At 41.3% G+C, this 27,309-nt stretch overlaps 2 protein-coding genes across 2 annotated transcripts; both read right to left on the bottom strand.

The window, feature by feature from the left end:
• Window positions 1–488: 488 nt before the first annotated feature.
• Window positions 489–21,422, bottom strand: MTHFS (methenyltetrahydrofolate synthetase; the record flags this gene model as incomplete). The annotated part of the gene is made up of 3 exons (XM_080626490.1): window positions 489–712; window positions 17,575–17,839; window positions 21,282–21,422. 3 exons carry the CDS (start codon window positions 21,420–21,422, stop codon window positions 489–491), a joined length of 630 nt encoding a protein of 209 aa, XP_080482616.1.
• A 3,149-nt stretch (window positions 21,423–24,571) lies between these two features.
• BCL2A1 (BCL2 related protein A1) lies at window positions 24,572–26,589 on the bottom strand (the record flags this gene model as incomplete). The annotated part of the gene is made up of 2 exons (XM_080626451.1): window positions 24,572–24,699; window positions 26,170–26,589. The coding sequence occupies 2 exons, from the start codon at window positions 26,587–26,589 to the stop codon at window positions 24,595–24,597; spliced, it is 525 nt and encodes a 174-aa protein (XP_080482577.1). The 3' UTR covers window positions 24,572–24,594.
• Window positions 26,590–27,309: the final 720 nt, after the last annotated feature.

Genomic DNA, 27,309 nt, shown 5'->3' with positions numbered 1-27,309 from the left:
CCAATCACCATTTTTTGTCCAGTTTACTATAGGACTTTTCTGGCAGTTTCTTGTTTTGCTCATGGATGCACATAAGACCTAAGTACTAAGAACTTTTACCATAGTAAGTATCTAATTCTAGACTGGATCAAGAACTGTCATTAGCAGACAGTTCACCTTTAAACTGGAATAATAAAACTGATAAGTATCGAGTAATTTGTTCCTCAAAAGTATGATGAGAAAAAATGGTCCTTACTGTAATAAACAGTCACACATTCTCATTTCTATTGATTCTAGAATAAGAATTACACCAGATACTTACTAATTAGAAGCAAATCAATGCAATTCTCACTACTATTACCACATTTACAGTTTTGTTTTGTTTTTCTTTTGCTCAGTAGCGTATTCATTGCTCCCAAAATCATCTACATGACTATTAAAAAGTAATGACTGATGGATCTGACGTCTTTCATTGGTCGGTCTGGAACTGGGTTGAAATCAAGATACATTCAACAGTGTTCATAAAGGATTTCATCTACTTGGATGTCATTTTCTGCAACAGGCACTGATTCACAAATCTGCTCCCGAAAAGCCAAGGCAATCGTGTAAGGCTTTCCACTGGGATGTTTCATACATCTTTCAAGGTAAGTGTCATAATATCCTTTCCCTCTTCCCAATCTGTTGCCTTTTTTGTCAAACCCAAGGCCCGGCATGAAGATAAGGTCAAGACCTCCTGTAGAAAAATGAAATAAACATTAGTAGAGGCACTGTGGGTTTCCTGATGGCTCGACTACATCCACATAACTTCAGACGTTTGCAAAAATGCAAGCTTTGTGTTTTGCAAAATCTCTCTTTGATCAGATGAAAAATACTAAATATTAAATCTGAATACTAAACCTGTAAATTTACATTTTTATCTATCAATTGCATACTAGATCAGCTGCAAAATAATTAGACCTTGAAAAGCTTGAAGGGAAAAAACCTACATTATAACAAATATATTTTATCATTTTAACCTCACATTTCCAAATACTAATGATTATGACTTTAAATCCAGGCAGAGACTGAACTCGGGGAAATTAAATGCAGGAAGAATCAGAAAATCAAATGAATTTCAACGTCAGACACAGAAATAGGAAAGGAAAAGAATAAAAAGAACACACATAACAGAGACCATCTTCTTGACACAACTGTAAGATGTCATGAACCTTCACCCAACCTCCCAAAACCAAAGAGCCCTGAATGCAATATATTCTGAAAGTGGATATTGGCCCTCTTGTATCAAGATCAAGATTTGAAGAATTGTCTCTTTGTGGTGTCAGGCTCTTCTTCTCCCAAAGGACTTCCTTCCTGAGCCTCCAGCAATTTTTACTGTTGCTCCAGCAGCACACACAGGCATTCTGCTTGCCTGTCCCGGATATCCCTCCTTCAGGAGGGACATATGGGTTCCCTAAGACCCTTCTGAGATTGCACTTGACTGGAACTCAAAATCAGTTAAAAAACTGAAACAAGATGCATAAACCGGTAATCATCTGGACAAAACAGACCTGACCTGCTGGCGAAACCGAAAGTCCCCACCAACCAGCTCCACATAAAAAGGTAAGATTAGCTAAGCCCTTTTTTCTTGCTTTGTTATACTCTGTGAATGGATGTGGATTAGCATCATGCCAGGTAGCCAGCTACAATTTGCGCTCAGCTGCCCACTTGTTTCAGGATTTGATTCACATCACTTCCAGGTAGGCAAAAGAAACTGGCTGCAACCACCAGGCATGGAGGCAGCCAGCCTGCAGATTCCCCCATTCCTTATGCAAGGCTTGTTCATTTAATGTGAGAAGTCTTACAAGGACATCCTCTAAACAAATGAGCTTGGCTAGCCTGGTGCTGACCCAGGAACATCTCACTTACTAGTTTCACAATGTAAAGAAAGTCTTTCATTACTTGCTGCTGTAGCAGATAGACACTTAAGGAGAGAAGGGCAGGAACGGTAGTGGAAAGCCAGTGCAGATTAAAACACAGCTGACATGAGTCTGGAAAGAAAGCAAATGCTGTGTCTCAGTCCACTGCTTCTTCCTTCTTACAGGAACAGTACTTAGCCTTGAGCCGTTTTTTATAACTAGCTTCTGCTCCTTCACCAGGGCTAAGATGTGTCAAGTGCTTCTTCACTTTTCCTACGTCCAAACCTATTCTCTCCTGCCGTTTTGGATTTGAAGAGCCACTGATGTGAACACTCATCATGACCTGTTGACTTAAACAGAACATTGATATAAAATACGCAAGGCAACATGGTGTGAAATGTTTAGAGAAGATCAGTCTTGCAAATCTGGTATCATACAGCTAAGGAACATGGCTTTTTTAAAGAGGTCAGGGGAGTAAGAAGAGCGAATTAGCCAAAGGGCAGACCACAGAATATTACTGGTTGAAATAAAAAGGAGTCTTAGTGTTTTACCACATTTTTGACTCATAGGACAGAGAAATGGCAAATGGCAAAGGGGAAAAGAGGCATGAGGACAGAAGTATGGTTTGATTTGGCAATAGATGCCATTTTTACGGTAATCACTATGTACATCATGTTGGATGCAAAATGTCACATCTCAGTTTGCAAGTAAAAAAATGTATTTGCCAATTGCCAGGCCTATGGGCTAGGAACTAGAAACTAGCATCTAGATCATATTAGCACACCATTAGCGTTAATTAGCATTAATTAGAAGGGCAAATCCTCCTCAAGTTACTCCTATGCTCAGTATTTATCCTCTCCATAATCTGCCACAATCAGTTTTGTGTAGGTAGTCAGGTGGCCCAGAAACCAGTATGTACCAAACACTTAACAAAGCACGGAAAGAAACATGTTCTGCCTTATACTTTTTATGAGCTGTTTTCGCTCCATAAGACTCATGGCAAAAACCAGGAAACATTTGCAGTCACTACTGCTGGCAGGTGAGAATGCACACAAGGGGCAAAGCTGCAGCCCAAAGGTGCCATTTCTCCGTATATTTTGTATCACAGACAGGAAAAAGACAAGTCAGGAGAAGCACTAAGAAAAGAGGGAATTTGCAGGAACTGTGGAGGGAAGAAAGATATTTTCTACACAGTTTAACTGATAGCACAGGCACACTTGAGTGAATTTAGATATATTAAAGCACTGTGTTTTCTTCTGGGTTCTCTGGAGAAACTGTATTTTAATGAGTCAGCTCCTCTATAATCATGGGGGTTTTATGCTGAGCAACTCAAACAAGCTTGTACAAATCTCACTATGAAAAATTATGCTCCAAACACTGTAATAGTTACCCTTTTATTTTTCTCCTGCTGGAGCACTGCAATAGTGACTGCCTTTGCTCTGACTCACAACACACTGTCTGATATCCATGCAACTCACACCACACAAGATTTAAGTAAAATGCCAAGCAAGACTTTCAGTAGAAAAATGACACAGCTACTCTGCAAGGAGCCCAAGGGCAGTTCAAGCATCATTAGCCCAAATCCTACCCCAGGATCAAAGAATCATAGAATGGTTAGGGTTGGGATCGGAATGAAAGATAGAGAGCTGCATGGAGAGAACTCTTTCTCGTCACATAACTTGGGGAGCAACAAAACCTCTGTGGTGCCTGCGGCAGAGCGGGGGAAGAGCTGTCACAGGATGAGAGGTGACAGACACACAGATGAGACCAAGATTGCACACGCAGATGAGACCGAGATTGCAGACACATAAAATTACGACCAGCAATGAGAGTACATCAACAGGATGGCAGGTGAGGGTAATAACATCTTATCCATTTTGGCATAGGGCCCTTATGCTCCCAGGCCCTTTCAGCCCTGCAGGACCACTGGTTGCCACTCAGGATGCCCTGCAAGCTTGCTCTGTTCTCTCATCCTGCTCCCTGTGCTCTCACAGACCGCTGTGTGAAATGACATCCTTGTGCCTCAGAGGACAGAGCAGGTACTTGGGCACCAAACACCACATCAGTTTTTACTGTCTCATAAAACATGCTGAGGGAGGTCTCACATTTGCTACTTCTATCCCTCTCCTTGTAATGTCTGCTGTCCCCCACGTCTCTGTAGTTGTTAGCTAGTGGTTCTTGTAACCCTGAGGCTCCTGTGACTACAGGAGCCCAGGAAGGCACACCCACAGTCAGGAGGTAATCTGTGCTTCTCTTGGAATACTTGCTTGCGGTCTGCAAATTGCTAAAGGCTAAAAACACTGTCTCAAGCAACAATTTATTATCCAGCTTCTATGTAGAGAATATCAATGCTTCTTACACACTTTACAGCTTCAGAACTTGCTACGTACAGGCACACTCTTCACTGAATTACGTACGTCTACATAGACATACCTTATGTTACACAGAAGTGAAATGACTTGCCCAAGGACTCAGGAAACACAAGATGCAGATGTGGAAACTGCACGTCCCCTGACTTAACCAGCAGACCAAAACATCAGCATCCCCTCTCTGGTGTTTTAAATAGGAATAGACGGTTTCGCTTCCTCTAGGCAGCTGCAGTGAACCTCCTCAGTCTGGCAGTGCATTTCTCATTACCTTCCATGATGATATCAGGTTTGATTTGTTCCCCAGGGAAGGATTTTCTCCTTGCACCTCATTACCGCTCTTCTCCTTAATCTGATGTTCCTATTTGAAATGCCAGCCGGCATTTTAAGAAGTGTTCTTGACAATGGTTAATTATAGAAGAGTCCATCAAACTGCACAGATACAGGTCATGTAAAGACTGCTGGAGACTCATCCTGCTCTCAGAAGGAGCAGACAGCATGGCCCCTGTCCTCCCAGGTTGGAAGGCACTCCACCAGCCCACTGCCACCCGCATGTGGGGTCACCCGTCTTTCCCTGCACAGCTAGACAGTCCTAATGGAAGATGAACCTGAAATACTTCGTCATGCCAGCTTCTCATCCCTCACTGCCACTTGCTTGTGACTGCCTGTGACCCATCAAAGTGGGAGCTAGGACTCTTTTGATCCTTGCCTGCCAAGCACTTACAAGAGGATGAGACAGAGGCCGAGCTGCAGCAACTCCTGTGTCCCTCTAAAGAACAGCAATGTGCTCATAAAAATCGTGCTTGCAGCACAGACACCTCCTGAGCTCAAGCCTACAAGAGGTCGACAGCAATCAGCTCTGTATGGCATTGCTGCTGCTTCTCACAGCAGCAGCAGTCTGAGCTTCTCCCTGAAGCACAGAAGTTTGTGCATCGTTTACTCCATCACCACAAGGATGACCTGATCCTTCCAGCCTGGTACCCTGGGCAAGAATGAGGTTTTCAGCAGTCAGGTTTCTTCCACACACAGCTTGCTCTGCATCTGCTTTGCTTGGATGTCAATATTACATAAGGTGCAGGACCAGAAGAACCAGGGCAAGAACAACTTTCTGTTTAAAGGAAAGGAGTGTGTATGCTGTTATGCACAACATAAACAATGACAGATAAGCCTACATGCAACTGCAGAGGTGACAAGTATTTGAAAGCTGTTCATTTACAAGGAATAGAAGCTTGCTTTGATCCTTTTCTGATCCTAGCAAGGACCACAGTGGAGAAAAAAATAAAGCCTTTTGCAGGAAAACCTTTTCAGAATGAAAAGGGTGCAGTAACCATCATCTGCATCTGCATTTGCTGCATCTCAGTAGAGAGTTAAAAAATAACTCAACCACTTGATTCTATCAGTCTTGGTGATATGCGGGGTATGAGCCAATGAGTTTAAATAACTTGGAAAGTTCTCATTAAGACAGAGTTGTTACTGTAATTTTAATTACTGTCAGCACCAGCATAGTTAGGCCTCTTGGGTAGGTGTTAACTCCTCAATATGTACTCTGTAGGGCACAGATCATCATCTTGTTCTGTATTTACGAAGCACCTAACAACTGTGGTCTGGGTTAATCACCAGATCTCAGGGAAAACAACTCCACAGAAGTAAATATTTGAATTATGCTGCAGCAAAACAAATCCTTGCCCTTTATGACTAGTGCAAAGCCTTCTCCCTGGAATGCCCTGCGTGCCCTCATGCCACTCCTGAGGTTGCTAACAGCTTGGTTTTTCCTTCCAGATAAAAATGTTCTGCCCTTTGGAAAAAACCTGCCCTTGGTTTCAAGCACAACATCTCTGCTATTACACAGTTGCCTTGGTATAAGGTCAAAAAGGCAAATGTCAGATCTGTTCACTGCAGGCCTAATCCAGACCCTGTTGAGGTGTGTGGTTCCTGGAAGGGCTGGGATTGCTTCCAGAGGAAACCAGCTCCTTATCCTGACTAAGCCCTGGGTAAGCCAGATACTGTTATATCCCAATCAAATAAGCAAGGAGACAAAAACATTACCCTTTGCTTCAATTCGTAAGCATTTGAAAAAAAGTCATTAATCCAAAACCAATTATGGAAATTCCAGTAACACCGGGGATGGCAGACATAAACAGTTACACTGCTTAACTTTACCCCAACCAGTCTGCTAAAATGTAAATGCAATCCCTTAAACAGAAAGGAAACTCTTTTAAACAAATCCCTAAACAGAAAGGAATCTGATAATTCCCATTTGCTCACACGATATGGCCTTTGAAAATCAGCATCAGAAGCTCAGCATGAATTCTCATCTCCTAGGAAACCTAAGATACAACATAAATGATCAGATCCTTAGTTACCTTAAATCAGCATTGCCCCATTGACTCCCCTCTGCACCAACCTACATGAAAAATATCCCGAGTTACTGACACAAGTTTGAGAAAAAGAAATTCTTTTATCTTGTAGATATTTGTTGGTGGTTGTTCATCAACAGCTGTCCTCTGGTGACCACTCTGTAGTCTTCTTATGATTCCAAAGAGTTACTTAGCAGTACTAAAAGCTGTGTTTCAGATTAGGTTGAAAACCCAGCTCATTTTAAACTGTAGTCAGTAGCTTTTCCTCCAGCTGTTTCCTTTTGTCCAACAGCCCTGTAAGAACAACATTAACTGTGCAGTACCACATCACTTCAGCAGGACTCACTGTTTTCTAACTATTCCTAGACAACTCCTGCTTTAGAGGGAGAGCCAGAGTGATGCTCACTTTTTACCCAGCACACACTAGCCAGGCACAGGAATGAAAAACCAAAGTATCACATCCAAATCTCACAGGCTGCATCAATGCTCTCCTGCTACAGGGCACATGGTGATGCCCTTAAGGCTAATGCTCACCTCATCCAGGGAGGAATGCTTTTAACACCTGGGGCAACCACTTGCTTTATTTTCATTCCTATCTGTGTATGGGAATTGCAGGCACCAGGAAGGTTTTGTGTCCTTTTGTCTTCTAAAAAGCTCTTTACCCACATCCATGCCCACCCATAAACCACCCATCTACCTTTTACATACATATAGATGCCAAGCAATCTTCTCTGCAGCCCCTGTGCTCAGGTAACTGGCTCACAAGCATGACTGAGACAGCTTCTGTTACTACTTCAGTAAAATATTTTGCAGAAAATAGAATCATCAGCAGAATCTACAAACAAACACTGAGCAACTCAGCGTTTATCTATCTACTCATCCATGTCAGTGCTTTGTGTCAGCATGAAACATTGGTCTCCATAGTTCACAGTTGCCCTTCTGAACTACAGCATAATAAAATATTTACACTTCCCCCGAGAAGCTACATGATAGCCATCAGCCATACAGGTTTAAAACAACCAAGTGGCAGCCACTGTCCTGCTATTAAACTGCAAAACACACTAATAAAGCCGCTTGATCATCTCCTGTGCTACTAAGCTGTGATCGAGCAAATACCCTTCTGTTTTGAATTCATTTAGAACAAAATCTTACACACTTAGCGCCAATGCATTTGAAAGGGTGAGTGCACTGCACAGCATCAGCTGCAGCATGTCAGCCCTGCATAAACGAACCTATCCCGATCCACAAACAAATATCCTTTCACATATCATCAGGGAAGCTACTTGCTGAGGCTAAGACTTGTGTTTAAATCTAGCTGGTTTCACATTGTGGGATGTGTGCGAGGAGGCTATAACCATTGCACTCATCTCCCCTGAGGTTTAAGTTAGCTGAGGTCTAGTGTCTCATTTTTAGAATTTGCCAAATGTCTCCCTAAAAGAAAATTTGAACACGTACTTTTCTATTTCACTATTATTCATCAAGTCTGTGTAAGCCCCATAAATAAACCGTAACCACTCAATGCCACCTACAAAAATGTCTGGTTTTGCAAGTTCTGGTTTTGCAAATTCAGCAGCAATTCAATTCAAAAGGAAAGAATTACTTAGAAATGTTTTAGTTATTAGTCTGAGAAAAACGACTTATCTGCTCCTGATATTCAGATGTGCGAGCAGAGTTAGAACAGTCCGATTGGGAAAACATGGGCAATGAAAAATGTCTCGTTCAAAGGCTTGCACCTAGGTTCTCCTGTGATTTTAAACCACCAAAATACTCTGAAACAAGATGTACCAAGGAGCAATTCCAAAGAGAGGACAAAGGGCATTAGAGCCACTTCACAGCACATCAACACATCTTGTTAAATCAGTAAACGCTGACTGCAAATCTGCTCCTTTAGAGAGACTCTCAAGGCATTGGTGCTTGAACTCTTTATGTTGGAATTGTCCTAACACTGTTGCAGCCTAAAATACAAGGATCCTTGTGTAACTTTCTGTGGTTTTACACTGCATCCTTTAAGATCTCACCAGCTACACTTCCCATAGTATTTATCTGAGCACTTACTTATATATTTCCACTCCATACACGTGCATGTGCACTACTTCATCTCTTCATTTCTTCTTGGTCCTCTTTTGCATGCTGCTGTCTCGATATTTTTAAACCAAAATATGACAGAAGTGAATCATTTGGGGATTTTTTCAGTAAATGCATCACTATCAGCATTTCCAATGCCCTTTGACTCACTCAGCAGATAGTTTATCGTAAGATGCACAGGATTGCTTGTGAAATATAAATGATTAAGGCATCAACTTCTTTGTCAGTGCATAAACCTGACTCCTGTAGGGAGTTACGCTGCTTGACAGGAACATTAGGCATGTTTACAGGGAGGGTTTATTGAACATGCAGAGTGAGCTGGTTTGGAGGTGAGGGCACCTTCACTGTTAGTGTCAAACATGTTAACACAACAGCTGAGAAATCCTGCTTCTTCCATCATTAGATTTTAATCTTTTTAAGCTTGCACAGCTGATAAAAACCAACTCTCCCTGCAGTTCTCCACGTCCTTCACTCCAACTGCTGATTTTTTGGAGATATTAGGCTGGAGCACTTGTTCTCCTGTGTGTGTGAGTACAATGCCTGGATGAGATTTTAACTACAGGATTAAATTACACCAATGCTCCATAGTAAATGTATGGAATACTGACACCTGCCGGCAAAGGGCTGTATGTCACTCCTGGACAGGAATTTGCCCTCCATCTACAGCCCAAAACCTGATTCCCATCTCAAATGCACAGCAGCCAAAACAGGCAGAAACTGAGTCCAGTTATGATGCCAGATATAAAGACCAAGAGCTATCCTTACATCGTGAAACAGCAGCACGAGTCTCCTGCTGCCTGAAAGCCAGTGTGAGAACCACGTTCTCAGTCAGGTCCAAGGAATTTCCCACTGTACAGAGGAAATGACAGTGTATTTTGAATCTCAGCAAAGACAGCAGGGATTAACTGTGCCAGGAAGAGAAATCTCTTGTAGCTGGAAAAGTGCTGACCTGATTTAATAGCCCACTAAGCTGGCAGAAAACCAATCCCAGGAAAAATAAAGAAAATAGTGATTTTGTGCCAGATGCATGAGCTGAATATGCTCAGCAGCGACTACTGGAGATGGCTCCGGGGTTGGGAGGATGAGGAAAGCACAGAGCTGCATACAAGCATCAGGACTGTCCCTTCTGGCACCAGCAGGGCTCATCAAACTGCACCTTCAATCCACATAACCCTACACAGGAAAAAGCTTCCTCTCGTTCTTCGAGTTGTCCAGGTTATGTGCACAAAGGCACTGGGATGACCTTGGTGCAGCTCTTCCCTTCCAAAAATGAAAATAAAGGGGGACAAAAATGTTTGCTTGGATTAATTACTGCAGCCAGAGACACTTGCACGTTTGCATTTCCCCTATATGAGCTTGTTGTACAGACTCATGCCACACTCCAGAAATTAACCCAACCTCTTGCTTTTGACAGACTCCTGTCTCTAGGAAACCGTATGAAGAAAATGACAGTGCTACTCTTCATACTCACTGTAGCAAAATTAGCCCTCTTTGAAACAAAACACTTGAGAATCACTTGCAGCAGATTTATAGTCCTTGCCTATGTCGCTCTCACTTCTCTTTAAACTTAAATTGATTACAGCAGAAGTAATCTTTTTAGTTGTTTTGCTAAGTGCAAAGGGAATGTTTTCTGCAAGAAGGCAAACATGGATGTGACACTTAAGATGATTACAAGGAAAAGCACTCTTTAAAAGCCTTAATGAACTTTACGAAAGCAAAGAGCTGTAGTGTTCCTGAGCCCTCCAGGTTCACTGCAGGATAACCTGGCACAGGCGGTATTCAAATTAAAACATGCTGTGTTCACAGTTTAGTCTGCACCAAGGTAGTTCAGGACATAAGACACTAAAGGGCATTACAAAGTGATGCCACATGAAAACATTGACTTCTGCATTTCAGAGCATTTTTTAAAAGCCTTTCAAAGAAAGAGACTCTGTGTCATCGTGCCATAGCTGCCACTGAGCAGCAGCACTGGGAGAAGCTCAGCCAAAAGCCTCTGCATTCACCTAGCAAATTGGGTGCTGATTGCTGTGAAGCTGTTTCAGAGAGTTGTGGAAGCTGGTGCAGACATCAAGGAGAAGGGCAGACACCAGCTGCAGTGGAGAACAATCCCAGTGCTGGTGATGGAGTCCTATGTCTTTCAACTGAAGGCTGGGATGCAGAAAAGCCCTGAGGGACACTTGTTGTCACAGCTGGGTCCAACACCTGAAATACTTAATTTCCAAGCAAGCATTTTCCAACTCTACCTGTTACAGAACATGCTAGGCAGAATAATGTGAAATTATTTTATGGATCTTTAACACTGGAACAGGCATTTTTGTAATGATGCATCATTAGGGGATACCTGTGTGGAAACCAGTAGAAATTACCTGCCCGGTGAGCTGATTTGAAAAGCAGTGTTATGGTATATACAGAAAGAATTAACATCTACAGTGCCACTACGTATATTTCACAGTATCTCTTTACCTGGCATAACATTTTCCCTCGGGCATCTTTTGTCCAAAACAACATCAGAGAGATTGCAAAAGAAAAGAAAAGAAAGAGCAATGGCTGGGACTACAGATCTAGAAAAGCTTCTAAAAGAGAATAAAAAACCAGACAAAGTTTGAGAGAAAAAAATACAGTAGATATAATATAGCTTTAACTGAACAATGAATAATGGAAAGAAATCAAACATCCTTATTTACTATTCATCATAGAAGAATGAGGTATCACTTGAACAGAAAGCAGCAGATTTATAATGAATACAAGGAACACACAGTATTTCACACACTGTAGGAACATAATATAATATTAACATAATTAGGAACATAATATTTCACATTGCAACTAACTAACCGGTGCAGCTCACAGCTGTCAGAAGGCAGCGGAGCCAAGGGCTCAGTACAAGTAAAATGAGATGCTTAGAGCAATGCTCAGAATGCCCGCAGGTAAAGAGAAACCAAAACCTGTCTGTAAGGAGATGAGCCAGCGACTGTAGCTGCAGAGGTGGGAAGGAATTTCAGGTATTGCTACAAGTTGTGAGATCTCCTGACTTGTAAAACACATGACACTGGGTTGCATATCCAGTGCTTTGATCCTGCACTGTGTGAGAGGAAGCATACTCTTAACAAAAAGCCTCATCACCAGGATGTCAGTGCCTCCCTTGCACTGAATTTGTTCTCCTTTGCATATCAAAATACTATGGCTCATTGTCCTCAAGCAGAAGTTCATTCCAAACTTTAAACCATTTCATTAAAAAATAAATTACATTAGGAGCTAGGCCTTGATTTTCAATTTTGTTTCATGCCATGCTCTCAGGTTTTCTTTTTTATGAACAGCGTAAAAAGATTTTAAATTATAATCTATCCCTTGACATATTTAGTGCTGTAAGTTTTAATCAAGTTTCTCAGAGGAATAGAAAACCTAATACTGCCCTCAATCACTTTACAATCTTGTTTGAGGTACTTTTGTTTTTTTTCCTAAGCAGTAATGTTTAACATCTCCACTTTTCTCACACCCATGTTTCATTACATCCAGATACATTCTGATCTGCACAGATCTCATTTAAATATTCTGTTACCCCTGAGCATTATTTACAACACGTCTTTTTTCAGAATGATTAGCATCATTCTGTATGGTCCCATTGTGCCTTCATGGACAGCTACACAACATCTAATGGAGCTGAAGCAGCATATTACAACTTCTCTGTGCTTCAAGACCCAATATTTTCTCTTCACACTGTTTTTTATTTCCAAACTCTAATGTGTCTCATTTTTCAAACCCTCCCATTTCTGGTGCATCTTTTTTTGGGCAGGTGGAGCAGGGGCAACCCATTATCTTTCTTTACATCCCACTTTATTTCACAGCTGTAAATTAAACCTATTCCTCTTAAGACTGCACTGCCACCACTTCAGTCACACTCCTAAAGAACTGTGCTAAAATTTGGAATAATGAAGACTGCTGGCATCACAAGGCCATCAGTCCTAGCAGCAAATACAGCCTCTTTGAATGTATGAATAAATAGCAGGAGTTTAAAGATGGATGAAAAAGAGCTTCTGCAGACTCAAATGTTTCTGCAGGGCAAATCCCAATGGCTAAGTTTAAAACAGGGCTAATGGTCACTTATACTACTTCACGTTGTTTCAAACTGTAGCCTAGAGGTAGCCAGCATTTTCCTTGCAAGAGGATCACACTTCCCAGCATAAATAGCCTTTATAAACCAAATACAATCTATGCAAGTAAGCTGTCCCTGCCTATTTCTGCCGTATGTTGTAATTTATGCTACAGCAAGTCTCAAAGTGTTCTGGAAGTTATAAAGGGCAGAAAGATGTAACTATCCCCAATCTTAAAAGTTAATATTCAAAAGGTTACATGAAAATGAAGCTGCAAGAGGTTGCTGCTAGACATACATTAGTATTTCCTCACTTTGTCTGAAATCCGCATCTTATTGCTAATTGTAGATGTAAAGCACAGATTATCTAGTTAATATTTCAGTAATTATCCTCAAGGTACAACACAAATATTGTGATCAGCCACCAAAGTTTCCAGTACTGAAAATGCCAGGAGTCTCCAAACTAAATTACAAGTAGAGCTCTTGATACCTGCATTTCTGGAAGCAAAAATACATTAAGCTTTAGCAGAGTAGTAGAGATTATTCAACATACCCCATTAAACTATTTAACAGTGAAGGAGCTTTTCTGCGCCAATGAAAAAGAGAAAGAAGCCAGCACAGTGGGGAAGGAAATGAGTAAATTGGGATGGGGAATCTTGCATGCCTGGAAGTGGACAAGTGAAAGAAAACGAAAGCACATGATCTCCTCCCTTTTAGCAGGGGCAAGTTATTTTTGTTGGCCACAAAATGACAGGCTAGGACTGAGAGTAGGAGGAAATGGGGAACATGGTCAGAAAGTCCACAGAAGGATACTTGGAGTGGGAGATTCAGACAGGATGGGCAAAGAGCAGAGGGATGGAAAGGGGCATGTGAGGTCAGAGAAGTTAAGCTGGGAAACAGGGTGTAGCCCAAGGATGGGGCAAGTCTGAGAAATGATCATTTCAGAGGGAACAGAGAAGAAACCATAATGTTCAGAAAAACAAGCAAAAGAGTCTGTGTTCAGTGGGAGCAGATCCTTTGCTCAACTCAGGCTGGAACCAGGATCCTGAGCCTCTGCTGCTTCTCCATCAGCAAATGCTGGTTAATATCTTTAAGTCATTGAACACTGTAGTGATGAAGAGCCCATACAGAAATGAAGAACTGTCTCAGTACCAAAGATTGAATAACGTATGGTAGTAAAGGCCTGCAGCTCTAACTTGAATAGAGGGAAAGCAAATGACTGAGCACATACTTGTTAGCAGCATTCATTAACAGCAAGCAGTATTCATCTCTTGAACCTTTGAAACAGCCTGTATCACTGCATTTGGGTTCATCTTTGAATGAGGCCAGAACTGACGGGCAAGGACTATGTAATAATGTACTTAAAGGCCAGGGCAGAATTTACACAGATAAAGAGGCTTATTTAAGTCTGTACACATAATGCCATTTGTTGCATTTCTTAGGAGAGTGGCTCACAATCCATTAGAGTAACCAGATCCAGTGCCAAAATTTCTAATAGCTCTTTATTTTTCAGCTAAGGAAAGATATCAAGGCCAAACCCCCTCTCCCCATTAGCTAGGTGAATGTTTTAAAAGTTGTCTGTAATTCACTATACACCTTCAACCACTCAGTAGTTCAGTTATGAACATTTATGTGTAATATTTGCTCAGGTCCAAGACTTCCAGCTGAAATTCTTCAGTTCAAAGTTGGCCACCAGCTGTCCCTTCGAAGAAACCACCTCCAAGAATTTTACCATATGGAAGTAACTCAATCCAGTCTGTTTTTATTGAGTCCCGGCTTTTTGCCCATAGTTCTCAGAGCAGGCTTAAGTAATAATAAATGTCATTACAAGTTAGGAAACCTATGTCCAGCCCGCTGAATCACACCGCCTCCCTAAACAACATTGAAATTAGAACTGCTCGGGAAATGTCCTTTTAAAGTTCTGTAGGAGTCATGATAAAAAGCAAACAGGGAGCATGGTTTTATCTTGTTTACTCCTTCCAAAGTTGCGCAAGGTATTTATACTCCTGTAAACAATTGCTGCAACCCACCTGAAATTCATTGAAAGTATTACCTGGGGCAAAACTTGGTACCACTGCACATTTACACTTATGATGGGCAATGATACAGATGGGAATTGGTACCTACTAAGAAAATGTACCACTGGCTTGCTCCAGAAGTTCTCTAAATCTTTCAGTAGGTGTAGCTGGAAATGAACCAAGTCATGCACCTACATACACCCCTATTCCAAACAAAATATCTGAACTTCTTCCACCTTTGCTCTTTTACTGTGTCCATTTAGCCTAATTTTCACACAAGGATTACTGTCAGCCGTGCGCAGTAGAGAAGGTAACAGACTTTCTACTACTAAAACTGCAGAGATCTTTGTTTATGCCAACAAGGTGTTGTGTGGCATACTGCCAAGATGAAAATGGGTAAACCCTGATCCGACAGAAAATGGGCTGTCTTCAAAAGGAGGGTCTATTCAAAAGGAGGGGTTCAAATCTATTAGACACTGCTTGAGCACTACCAAAGACTGGGAAACTCTATGCAAAAATTATACCTACTCTAATATTTGAGCTATTCTTCACAATAACTATGCCTGAAGTTTTAAGGACTGTGTGAATTTAAGTTTTCTGTCATGCAAAATGAATACGCTCAGAAATGACATGACTTATTTATGTACCTGCAGGGTATTTCTTGGAAATTACATAGCAACTTATGCCAGCGATGGGAACATTACTAATGTAACACCATGTTATCTCCTTATAACAATGTAAATGCCTCAGATCACCACAGTATTTGATAACATCACAGAGATAAATGTTTCATCTATGCATAATGCCAAGAATGGAGGATGGATGTAGCAGCAAGGCAATTTGCATTCCTGCAAATGTACCTAAGTTCAAAAAATATAGTAACTGACATAAAAAATACAGCAAAAGGAATGTAAAGACACACTGAGATGTAGTATGTGTTTCTGTGGGAACAAAATCTGATTATGCAATAGTGAAACAAATCTAAACTTACTCTCTAGTCTACAAAAACTGTCCTATGATAAAGAACCAAGGTCTGACTTCCAATCCAAACCGAATTATTCCTAAGTTACTGAGCACAAACTGAAAATGAGCTTCAGGAAGAACAAGTTCGATGTGGACATACACCAGTTGTTACAACTGCTGTCTTGGCATCTCTCTGTTGACTGCAGTAGCTTTTTTGGCACTGTTCTCTGCCCATAACCATATCCTGGTGCAGACAATGGAACAGCAACTCCAGGACTAGTCAGGTACCAAAGCTTGCTCTTGCCTTCCCCCATCATCTTCACTGCCTGGCACCTGGGCCATCCCCAACACATACATCTCAGTGCATTCTATACCAGGTAGTAATTTCTTCCATCATACCTAAAACTGTTGTGTGTTTATTCTGTGATCTCTGCAACAGACTTGTTTAATTCAATGAACAGCAGTGCATCAGTAGCAGAAAAGCTTGTCCCAAGTGCCTGAGCCCTGGACATTTTAAGGCTTACCTTCAAAAGCCTCTACATTCCACCAATACACACACATTTTTGACAAAAATTAGGAAAACAAGCTACAGTGCTAAATATTAAACGTAAAGAAGGACGATTGTGTGAAGCACTGAAATACCTTGCTAGCTAACATGTCAACACAGAAAGGATTCTAATATAGGAAAGAGGTATAGATTGAAAATAAAAGAGAAACAAAGGCAGTTATGTGCTCTGGGAAAAAGTACATTGGCATCCTGAAGCAAATAGAAACCCAAGTTCAACCAGCCAGAGTCATATAAATGTTATGTTCCTCTACCAAGCATTAAAAAGCTGTATGTCTGTGAGGTGTGGAAGCTGTCTGCATGGTTAATTTCCATCCAGAGAAAATTTTCCCAGACTGTTTCAAGCTCAAATTCGACATGAGTTTTCCATTAATGACATTAAACATTTCTTCAGATGTTTCAGGAAGATATTAATGTCTTCACAAAAACAATGCAAATATTGAATGCAGACACGGAAGAAACAAGTTTGTTCACAAGTTTGTAGAAGTTCGGGAATTTTAGGCTAAGAAAGAGAGAGGTTATTTTGGGACTAAAAGATACATGCCACTAGCTAGATCTAAACCAACCTTACTTTTCAACCCTATGAAGAATCCAGTGTCTGAGAAAGCATTCTAAAATCAAAATGTGAGAGAATAATGATGGGAAAGATTTGCAATATTCATCCAGGCCTACAAGAAAGTCCTTTTATTTTCAGACAAAGGTCTCAGTCTGGAGAGGTGTTCTGCATGGGCAGGCTCCATATCAGCACTGTGATTCATCCATGCAACGCAATTTTAAGGATCAAAGATTTCAGAGGATTCTCATGTCAGCCTACAGGCATCATCTGAAAAGTTCCCCACATTTCAGGCAGCGCAAACTAAAGTTCTCAGAGTGCATCCTAAAACTCTGAATCCCTGTGACTTTCACTGGCAGCCTAAGCCACTCTTGGCAAGCCCGTGTTCTTCATGAGCCTCTGTGTTACGCTTGCTGAGACTATGCTGAGTCGGACCAAGTAGCTGGATTTATCTGGAAGGTTGAGTTTTTTTCAGTTGGATCAGGTGTGCAGTCTTGTTCCTGTCCTGCTGACATATCACAGGGGTGGCACAGGATAGAGAAAAACAGGCAAGAGAAACAAGCATCTGCTTACATTGACTTAAGCACCTCTACAACATACAGAACGAAAGTGCAGCATCTCATTTCACTCCATCAGATTATTTCCTACTGGCCTCCAGGCTACTCCTGCTCAACAACCCCACAATAAGGAAGAAAACACTCACCACCAGCAAGAGCTTCCTCTCTTGCACTGTCATCATCACTAGGTTGAAGAATATTCCAGGATGTCAAAGTAAGTGATGAAATGTCTTCAGCTGATGATAACTTCAGCATGTCCATGTGATTGCTGTGAGGCTTGTAACGTGGGATGAAACACTCCTTGCCTTGCTTAAAAATGTTCTTAATGATTTCTTCTGTCTGGATTTCATCTGGCATGCTTAGGAAGATTGCAATTCTTTTGGATTCTTGGTACTTGGGATGGCAAATCACCTACATGGGAAATTGGGGCAATTCGTCATGAAAAGCTTACAAAAAGAACTCTTACTTTAATTAAACACACAATGGGAGCAAAATATACACTGAAAAGGGTAGAGATACAAACTACAGTGCATCATAAAAAGAAGAAATTTACTTTGTTTCCTACTCCAACACTTTCACTGTCAGCAAAATGAAAAGAGGTTGAGTTTTTGCACCTAGTGAATGGAACATTGTAACACAGGTTTGGGCCAGCAAAAAGCAATTTAGGAGGCAATCTCCTGATCCTTTTAATGTTTGTGCCATACAGTGCAGACATCCTTAAATGCCCAACATCCCTGGAGCAAGATACAGCAGGTCAGAGCTGCAAGCTTATGCAAGACACAAGATTTTTGCATTCCTTTTCTTCCACCCTTTTTACAAGCTGCATCTCCCATTCGGGCTCAGGTAGAATGAAAAGTGCATCAATGATAATAACTCAAAAGAAAATTAGCATCAGAGCAGATGACTGCAGAGCACAAAATCTTCCAAGGCCAGGTCCCTCCTTCTTTCTTTTAACCTGAAACGCCTTCCCTACAGCAAGTTTAAATATATGACTTCAAACATCACCAGCTTCTAATGGGGGATCTTATTACCGCACATTTTTCAGAGCTTGAAGGAAAAATGGCCTTGCCATTTTTTGATTTTCATGAGGCTCTCTGTGCTGAGCTTATAAAAGAGTGAATATGGGAAGGAAAACAAAAACCACGTATATGGTGAAAAAGTGTTAGTACACCTATACCTCATTATCTGTCTATCCCATTCCAGTGTGAATTCCACATTAAAATTTAAGAGCAGATTTCTAAACTTTTGTCTTCTCATTCTCTAGTACCATACATAGTTTGCTACTTACATCTGGTCAAAACAAATACAAATGTGTCCTTTCTCATTTAAATGTGATTTATTTTTACTCTACACACTTGCAAAAATCTGTCCAAAATATCAGATAATAGAGAAACTGTGCTTTTCTGTGGGAGAGAGAGCACCAAATCCTCTGCTCTGTGTTTGTGTAACTGCAGGGTAACTTGTTCTTGTGAGCTTTAGCCTTTGCCCTGGCCCTGGCCTGACGGATAAATAATTGCCCTTATCCAAGTTGAGATATGCTTATCACTCCTTTTTTCCCTTTCTTTCCAGCACAGCAGTGGAAAGAGCAAGCAAAACATTCAGAAGATGGATATATTTTTGTAAGGCCAAAAAACCCCCCAAACCCTACTGCAGACCAAATTATGGTAATATGTTGCTGCTTGGCCACAGAAACGTCTTCACAATTCAAACCCGTATTTTACTTGCTTTTGTAATTTGACCAACATTACACACGGATTTTTCCACATAAGTGATTAAGCTTTTAAACAACAGAATTTCCATGGTAGCTTTTGTTAGGAAGAACGACTATTTAGTCAAATTGCAGACACCAGACAGTGCCTGTGATTCAGGTTGTTGAGGGCCTCCAGAGCTGAATCTTCTCATGGTTTTGGAGAAGAGAGAATCTGAGACATGAAACTCTCCTCTTTCAAAGTGGTGCTCTGTGCTGTGGGCCCCGCACAGGTCCAATCTGCTCTGACACGTCCAGCAACACATCAACTATGCCGTATAGAAGAAAAATGAGGTTGAAGATGTCAAACCACAATGAGGATTTGAAGATGCTGAAGATGTCAAACCACACACAATTTCGGATGTTTTCAGAACTGTGAAGAAGAAGCTGCTATGACTCGGAGCATTTTCTGAGAAGGCTGAAAGACTTTCCACTAAGCCCTTTGCTTACCACCTGATGGCTATTTTTGCAGAATCAGAGCATGCAAACAGCATGACTTTAATCATAAACATTAGAAAAGAATAATCATCCAGAAGCTAATTAAATACCAGTAGCTGGGTCAGCCCATGAAACTGTTTCACTTTGAATTTAAAGATCACTTTGAGATGAGATTTTATGACTAAAAATACTGTTCAGGTGTTATAAAATAACCTGCTCACTTTTATTAGCTGCAAGCAGTGATATATGTTATAAAGCTACATTTTCAGCCTTATAGCATTCCAAATAGTATTTTAGCACTTTCAATAAATTCTTCCTGTCTGCTGTACTACCCCCCTATAGAAGAAGCTGACTACTTTCTGCCATTTGCACACCACCCCTTGGTCTCAAGCAAGCTCAGGACTTTCAATTTGTGTCAGATTATTAAAATGGCAAGATAACACCAATTTATATGTCATATTTTCTGGTGCATTCTTTTAAGCAAAACAAAAGCTGTATCTTTCAGTGTGCTCTCACAAGCAGAAACGTGCTCTGTTGCTGAGTTTAGATGAAGGCTAAGGGCTCCTAAAACCTGGTACTACATGGGCTAGGTGCTTATGAAGTTGTCAGAGGACTCTGCAGTTTTGAAGAGGATGCATGCAAGTATTTTCTCAAAAAATTGACAGATTTTAGTCTAGGATGTTTAATTACCAAAATGCAGAAAAATGATATGACATTACATATATATAGTTAAAAAAAAAGCATTCCCAACGACAAAGAAAGGGTTTCATGAACTCCTGTTAAGCTTCCTATGACCTGAAGTTTCTGTGCAGCCACATCCCAGTCATTAAGTGGCTACACATTAGTATTAAGTGAAGTCTATAAAATGATTTGTGATCCTCTGGCAGGAAAATAACAATACAAATGTAGATCATCTAGAAACACCCGCTGGTGCTGAAAAAATGTAGAAATAAGGACTGTGCTCTAGGACATGCAGTGCCTGCATAACAACATTTTATTGTGTTTATTAAAATGATAAAATACATCTATATAAAAACTTTGTGATCCAAAAGCAAACAGGGCTTTTCAAAAGAACATGCCAACACCACGCTGTGCTAGGATTCCAATTAGGTAAACTCTGCTTGGTATCTTTTAAAGTATAAGAATTACGTTAGAAATAAAACTGCATGGGAGAAATACCACAGAAAGATACAGAACGGGAACGACAGCCAGGTACACAAGATATGGTTGTTTTAAATGGAAATAGTCGCTAAATATTCATCTGTATTGCCAGGAGCTGGCCACAAAGCTACGCACCCACCGGGAACCCACAAGAACCCCGCTGCTGGGGGGTTTATGGCAGAACTCGCCCCCCGCTTTACAAACACCCCATGCTTCCACTCGGTGATGGCTGTCACCAAAGCCACCATCCCCGGGCCCCGGCGCTCATTAAGAGCGTTGAAGGGAGCAAGACGCGGCCGAGGCGGTGCTCCCCGCCTCGCACGGGCCCGGAAAGGCCGGGCAGCACTCGAGGAGCTCGGCGGGAGCCCTGAATCACCGCCTCGGTCCCTACAGCCGCCTGGAAAGTCCCAGCCGGGATTCCCCAAGCTGGGCCGGGCCCGGCACCTCGGCGCTCCCCCCGCCGCCCCCGGACCTCTCTTCCTGGAAGCCGGGCGCGCTCCCACCCACCTCGCGAGCGAGCAGGCGGGACTGGCGCTGCTTCTCCGCCGCGCCCAGCCCCCGCAGCCGCTGCCGCAGCTCCCCGCGCAGCGCCCGCTTAGCGGCCCGCAGCGCCGCCGCCATCTCGCCGCCTTCCACCGGCCGCTCCATGCGCCGAGGGAGCCCGGCCTCAGCGGCGGCCTCGCCCTCCCGGGGGCGGCCCGCTGCCAGGGCCGGGTGTCAGCCGGAGCAGGGCCGCTGCTGGGAGGCCTGGGTGGCCGCAATGTCCCGTCCCCCTGAAGGGAGTTGGAGGCCACCTTGGTGCTGCCAACCTCCTGGCGAGGCCTTTCGTCATTGTTTGGTCTGGTGAAGGTTACGAAGACTCTTCCCCCTTCGGAATTTTGCTGTAAAAAGGGAAATACGTGTTGGTGGGATATTCTACCACCATCTACCAAACGGTTTCGTTTCCCTGCTGTATTGGCCTATCCATGAGGGAGGTGGTGTGAATGAAGTGCTGTGCCTGTGGAGTTGTGTCCAGAGGGAGACACTGGAGGCCGATTTTTGGGATGTTTAGTGATCCATTTTAAGTGCAGAAAGGGATGTTTCTAGAACAGCAGTTGCTTTCATAAAACTATTCTTCATGGCATTTGGTGACATCTGAATTTAGCTCCTGTGAGCATTAAAGAAGACATCAGCTGACCCACTCTGTGGCTCTTTGACCTTACCTTCTGCTCTAGAAACAGCACTGTATTGTTCAGTACCTGACCACTGCAAGGATCACTTAAGCAGTGGTGCCCCAGGACCTGGAACATTGCTCAATGCCTCATATAGATAACTTCATGACAGTTAACAAAGTGTATCTGTACTATTTTATAAGACTTAGATAATAGCAGTGTTATTTTCAGATGTTCTGTTACGTTTAGAATCTGGGTAGTATTTCTTATTACTGCTTTTCCTGCCTTTAAATGCAGAGCAAATGGAGGTCTTGTTATGGTGAAGATAACCTGGAGCCCATCAGGCCATCAGTGATCCAGGCTTCTTTGATTTAAACCCAGGCCTTACCATGAAGGCAAGTTCTAAAAGGATTGCATCAACTGCATTTTGAAAAGGCTAGGTTAGCTTTTTATATTTAATTAAAAAATTGTACTCTCCAGTATAAAATATAGTAGCTTAGTGTAAAAGGAAGTGAATGTGGTATTAATAGACTGGTGTTAGCCACTACAGTGTATGCTTACAGTAGTGCACAGAAAGGAACTTAGTAAGAATTACTGTTCTTATCACGAAGACTTAGACTGCAAATAAATAAATATATGTCAAAGTATATTTTAAAATGTCATTCCTGACAGGAACTTCCATAGGTATTCTGGAAGTGGGCATTTTCCTTTAGCTGCCCCTTGCCCTCAGGATAATGCTGTCTTTTTTTCAACAGCAAGAAAATTCTCAGAAGTCCTGCTGAGTATCTTTCTTGTTTTCATTGGGGAGGGAGAGAGAGAGGGAAAAGGGAAGGAAAAAGGAGAGGGAGAGGGAAGAGGGAAAAGGGAAGGGAAAAGGAGAGGAAGAGGGATGGGGAGAGGGAGAGGGAAAGGAAAAGGAAGAGGGAAAGGAAAAGGGAGAGGGAGAGAGCAATACAGGTTCTGTCAAATGTTAACATCTCTTTGTGTTCTGTAGCTAAACCCTAAAGTTAGACTTTAGAATCACACAACAGCCCAGGTTTGAGGGGGTCTTGAAAGATCATCTGGTCCAACCTTTCATGGGAAAGGCAGCCTAGATTAAATTAGATGTTTATTCAGTCCCATTTTGAAAGCCTCCAGTGATGGTGATTCTGCCAAATTCCTGAGGAGTTTTTTCCATAAATGATTGTTCTTACTGTACAGAATTTCTTATGTCGAGATGAAAGATGGAGAACCCATTGCCAAGAGGATGAATGATGGAGAATCCATTACCAGAAGGATGAATGATGAAGAACTCATTACTAGAAGAAGGCTGCTTCATTCTCCTGGTACCATAAAACCTCAATTGTCTAGAGGATTTGTCTTAGAGAATAATGCTGTTGTGTGCCACAAGCAACCACTGCCTCAGTTTGGTTCATCTCCTAGCATGTCTACAAAAGGGTGTTTAGACCCAGCCTTAGTTCCCTAATATAGGAGTCACTTACAGCTAAAGAAAACCCTCCTAGAACGAATTCTTGAAGAACTACTATTTAACCTTTGAAAGCAAATGGAATTTGACTCAAAACAGTAGTTGCCCCAGACTACAAAAGCCTGGAAGTCCTGCTCCTGAATTTGCTGAGTTGCAGCAAATCCCAAAAAAACAATTGCTGTCATCAGAGCAGATCCAGTTCATTTATTTTCCTGCAAAATATCTGTTTCTTATACAAGCTCTGAGATAAATAAGTACTACAGAAAATGAACATCTTGACATCCTTGGACTTCAGGTCAAACCCATATACTACTTGGATTCTCTAGTAGTACTGTGATAGGTTTTCTAGGAGTCACCTTACTCAGGTAGATCTTTTCCCATCCTCCAATTTTTCTGGAAGAAATGAGACCAATCATAAGATTTTCAAATAGATATTTTAATGTATTTTTCAAAAATATTAGTGTATTTACATAAATTTCTCATTTAAAAATATCTTCTACTTGCCTATTTTAAAACACCTGGTTAAAAAAAGTTCAGCCAGATGATTACATTACATAGATTTGAAAGAACATTGACTGTAGATACGAGCAATTAAAAAGTACAACAAAGAAACATATGTCATTGTGTTAACACTTAGTGCACATTTTTAAGTCGCTGACTTCTACAAATTGTTCTTCCCATAAAAACTGCTTAGTCTGTGTCAGTAACTTGCACCCACTTTTACACTGGAATTTGCATTTCCTTTTTCCACACAGAATCATCCCCCCCCCCCCCTTTTGCTTATACAAAGGTTGCAATAAAATGCATTACAGTAGTATTTCATTTACAAAGCAAATGACATTAAAACTTGTTTCTTAACCCATTGGATTGTATTTTAGTAAAACAATGTCCTTTCATGGAGGTGCAGCAGAGATTCCAAGAGCTGTTTGGATATGGAAAATGATCTCTCTTTCGAAGCAGTCCTGCCTGGAAAGGTTGAGTTGAATTGCTGCATGATGCTGTGTCAATTCCTCTTTGGAAGGATCTCATCCTCAAGTTTGGCAATTAGGATAGTATGTTAAACATTGTATTTAGTAAAAATAAATACAAATAAGTTAATAAAGTAGGGCAGAAAATTATATTCTTATTGATATTGCTTGGAGGAAAGCTTAGCAATGAAGCTTGTGGCAATATCTAGATTACACGATTGATAGGTCAGTTTGTTTCAGTAGTACTCTCTGAACAAGGTAAAAACAGCTATGAACATGGCTGTAATTTTGGAGAAAGACAGTCGTGATCTTCTTTCAAACTTCATTAGGAAGCCATTTTCCTATGGAAAGGAACATGCAGACTTAGGGATAGCTTAACAACAACATTAAGCTAGGAAAAACACACCACTCTACTGATACCAGGTGCACAGAGTGCAACACCATTCTGCATAGAGGGACAGGTTTTCAGAGCTCTACCTCCAAAAGATGAATAGGGCTTTAAAAACAGTAGCTGAAAATAGCTGCACCTTGCTGAATGTTTGTTTTATTTCCAAGTCAAGACTGTGCCCTGCCTGTGTAAATAGAAAATGAATGTGAACTGCATCATCTAGGCCCACATCTTCAAGGGAGATAGAAGTACTATGTTTCTGATGTAGTAATATACTTGTAAGTATCTTCCTTTAAGACTCCTTATTCTACTGTGATGAGACAGTATAATATTATGGAATGTTTCCAGGAGCTGATACTTCTCTTAAATAAAATTGACTCTATTTCAAAGAGATGCAGAGAGAAGCCTTTACAGTAAATCTGATGCATCAGGGGTCCACTATCACCTTTTTTTTAATACTGCTACCAAACAGAGAAGGGTCAAAACAAGCAAAAAGAAAAAAGGAAAAGCAAGACACTAGAAAATAAATGAGGGGAAAAGTAATAACAGATAAGAATTGAAAGAGAAGTGGGACGAGAGGGGGTGGAAAGAGAAAGTGACATTTACGTATAGAGAAAGGAAAAAAGTACCAGGGAAATAACTGATAATGATGTCACTGATTCTCAGCTTCCCCTAACTTCAAATGAAAACAAAATATTGGCGTGATGAAACTCAGCAAAGCAAAAGGGACCTCTCCTCCACTGCCAGAAGGGAATTTCAGCAGCTTGGCAAAATAATCCACATATTGACAAATGCTTTCCTCAGCACTAACTGTTGGTAAATGGAAGATGTGGGATTATCTCAGTCCGGACAGAAAAGATTCAACCTTGATTGCACTTACCTGTAAATTTGTGTAAGGAAAACTTTTTTTGGGGATTAAATAATGGCTTTACAAAAGTACTGAGTTCACCTGTGAGGATCACACATGTATTCTTCCCTTACCTTGAACTCCAGTAGTTTTGGAGCAGCTCCTCTATGGAAGAAGAGCTGCTGCACTAACCTTAGGGTACCACTTAAGTTTAGATTTAGTAATGGAAATTTTCATGCCATGCAGGCATTAACCTGCTTTGAGCAGGAGGCTGGATCAGATGATTTCCTAAGGTCCCTTTCAACCCGAGTTACCATATGAGTCAAGACTAACTAGGATTTTGCTGTTACAGGTACAGAATGTGCCATTTTAAAAAGAAAGTTGCCTTTTAGCATTGTTCTGTTTAAAGCAGAAGCAAAGCTTTAACTGTATGTCTCAGGAAGACATTCCAGTCATCAAATGTTAAAATCACCAAATAAAACCTTAAAAATGGTTTTGATGGTGTCTGTAACAGTAGTTTCCCTTAATGAAACAAAATCTCCTAATATAGATTTTAGTGGAAAATGAGAAACCTACCCAGCCACCGTTTGCATCTATCCATTCGGCTTTATTGTTTATTATGTACTCTGTGATGAAATAAGAAATCTGCTCCTTTTCCTCTCCAGTCAGCTGAACTCCATGCTCTTGAAGCTTCTTAGTGAGAAGACCTCCAAATGTAAATATGGTCATAATTCGTCCCCAGTTAGTATTTCCATCAGCAAATTTTTCTTCCATGACACCATTGAATATTCTCTTGGCAACAGCTACAGAGGTAATGTCAATTCTGTCCAGGAATGGTCTGAGAGCCTCCTCGGTTTGATCTTGCAGTGAAGATGCAATGTTTCGCAAGACATGAGCAACTCTGGTTTGGGCTGGTCCAAGATGTGACTCCTGAAGCACATATTGCAGATAATCTTGAGCTAAGTAATAAACGTAGTAGAAGTCAGCAGTTTCCATTTAGAAAGAAATGCAGAGGGCAGTGCACCAGTCTTGATCAGGGTCAGCAATGAGCATCCACAAGACATGCACACAGCTTTGTATCATCTGGTTTTGATGGAGTTTTTATTTGACTTAACAGTAGTGTGGGTTGTGGAATATGTCACAGAGGAAATGAAAGAAAAAGTGTGTGCTCAAGGGGAGGAACATGTCTTCCTGATAGATTTATTAGTTCTCTAAATAGATCGGCTTTTACCATATTCTTTAGCAACATAAATTGGCATTTCCTAGGGACTTTTGCTATGCAACACTAGCAAAAGTTCGGCATTTAGCATACAGAATTCTGAGAATGGTGTATGTTAGCAAAGGTTTGCCATTTGGCTTGAAAAAACATACTTAAAAAGTGTATGCTGTAGGAGCATGCTGCCCCCCTGCCCCCCATCCCTATCTTCTCTTACCCATATCTCTTCATTGCCAGGGGTTAAAGCTGCAATCTGTATTGCAGTTTAATGGGTTATTTCTGGTTCACAACTTTTTGAAGATACTGGTAGATATTTCCAATAGCATGGAAGAATGGATAAACTTTCTTCAGCATTCAGGGAGCTTTATATAACTTCAAAAAGTGATACAAATATGGATGGAAAAAAGGGGAAAGCCAGCTTTATAGCATTATCTCCTGTTCCAGACTTTCCCACACTCTCTCAGCGAGTACTCTTCAAGATTTGAATGGGTAGCTTTGAA

Source organism: Psittacula echo (assembly GCF_963264785.1).
Source record: "Psittacula echo genome assembly, chromosome: 10".
NCBI classification, from domain to species: Eukaryota; Metazoa; Chordata; class Aves; order Psittaciformes; family Psittacidae; genus Psittacula; species Psittacula echo.
Note: the sequence above shows the minus strand (reverse complement) of the source record. Positions and strands in the feature narration are given on the sequence as shown.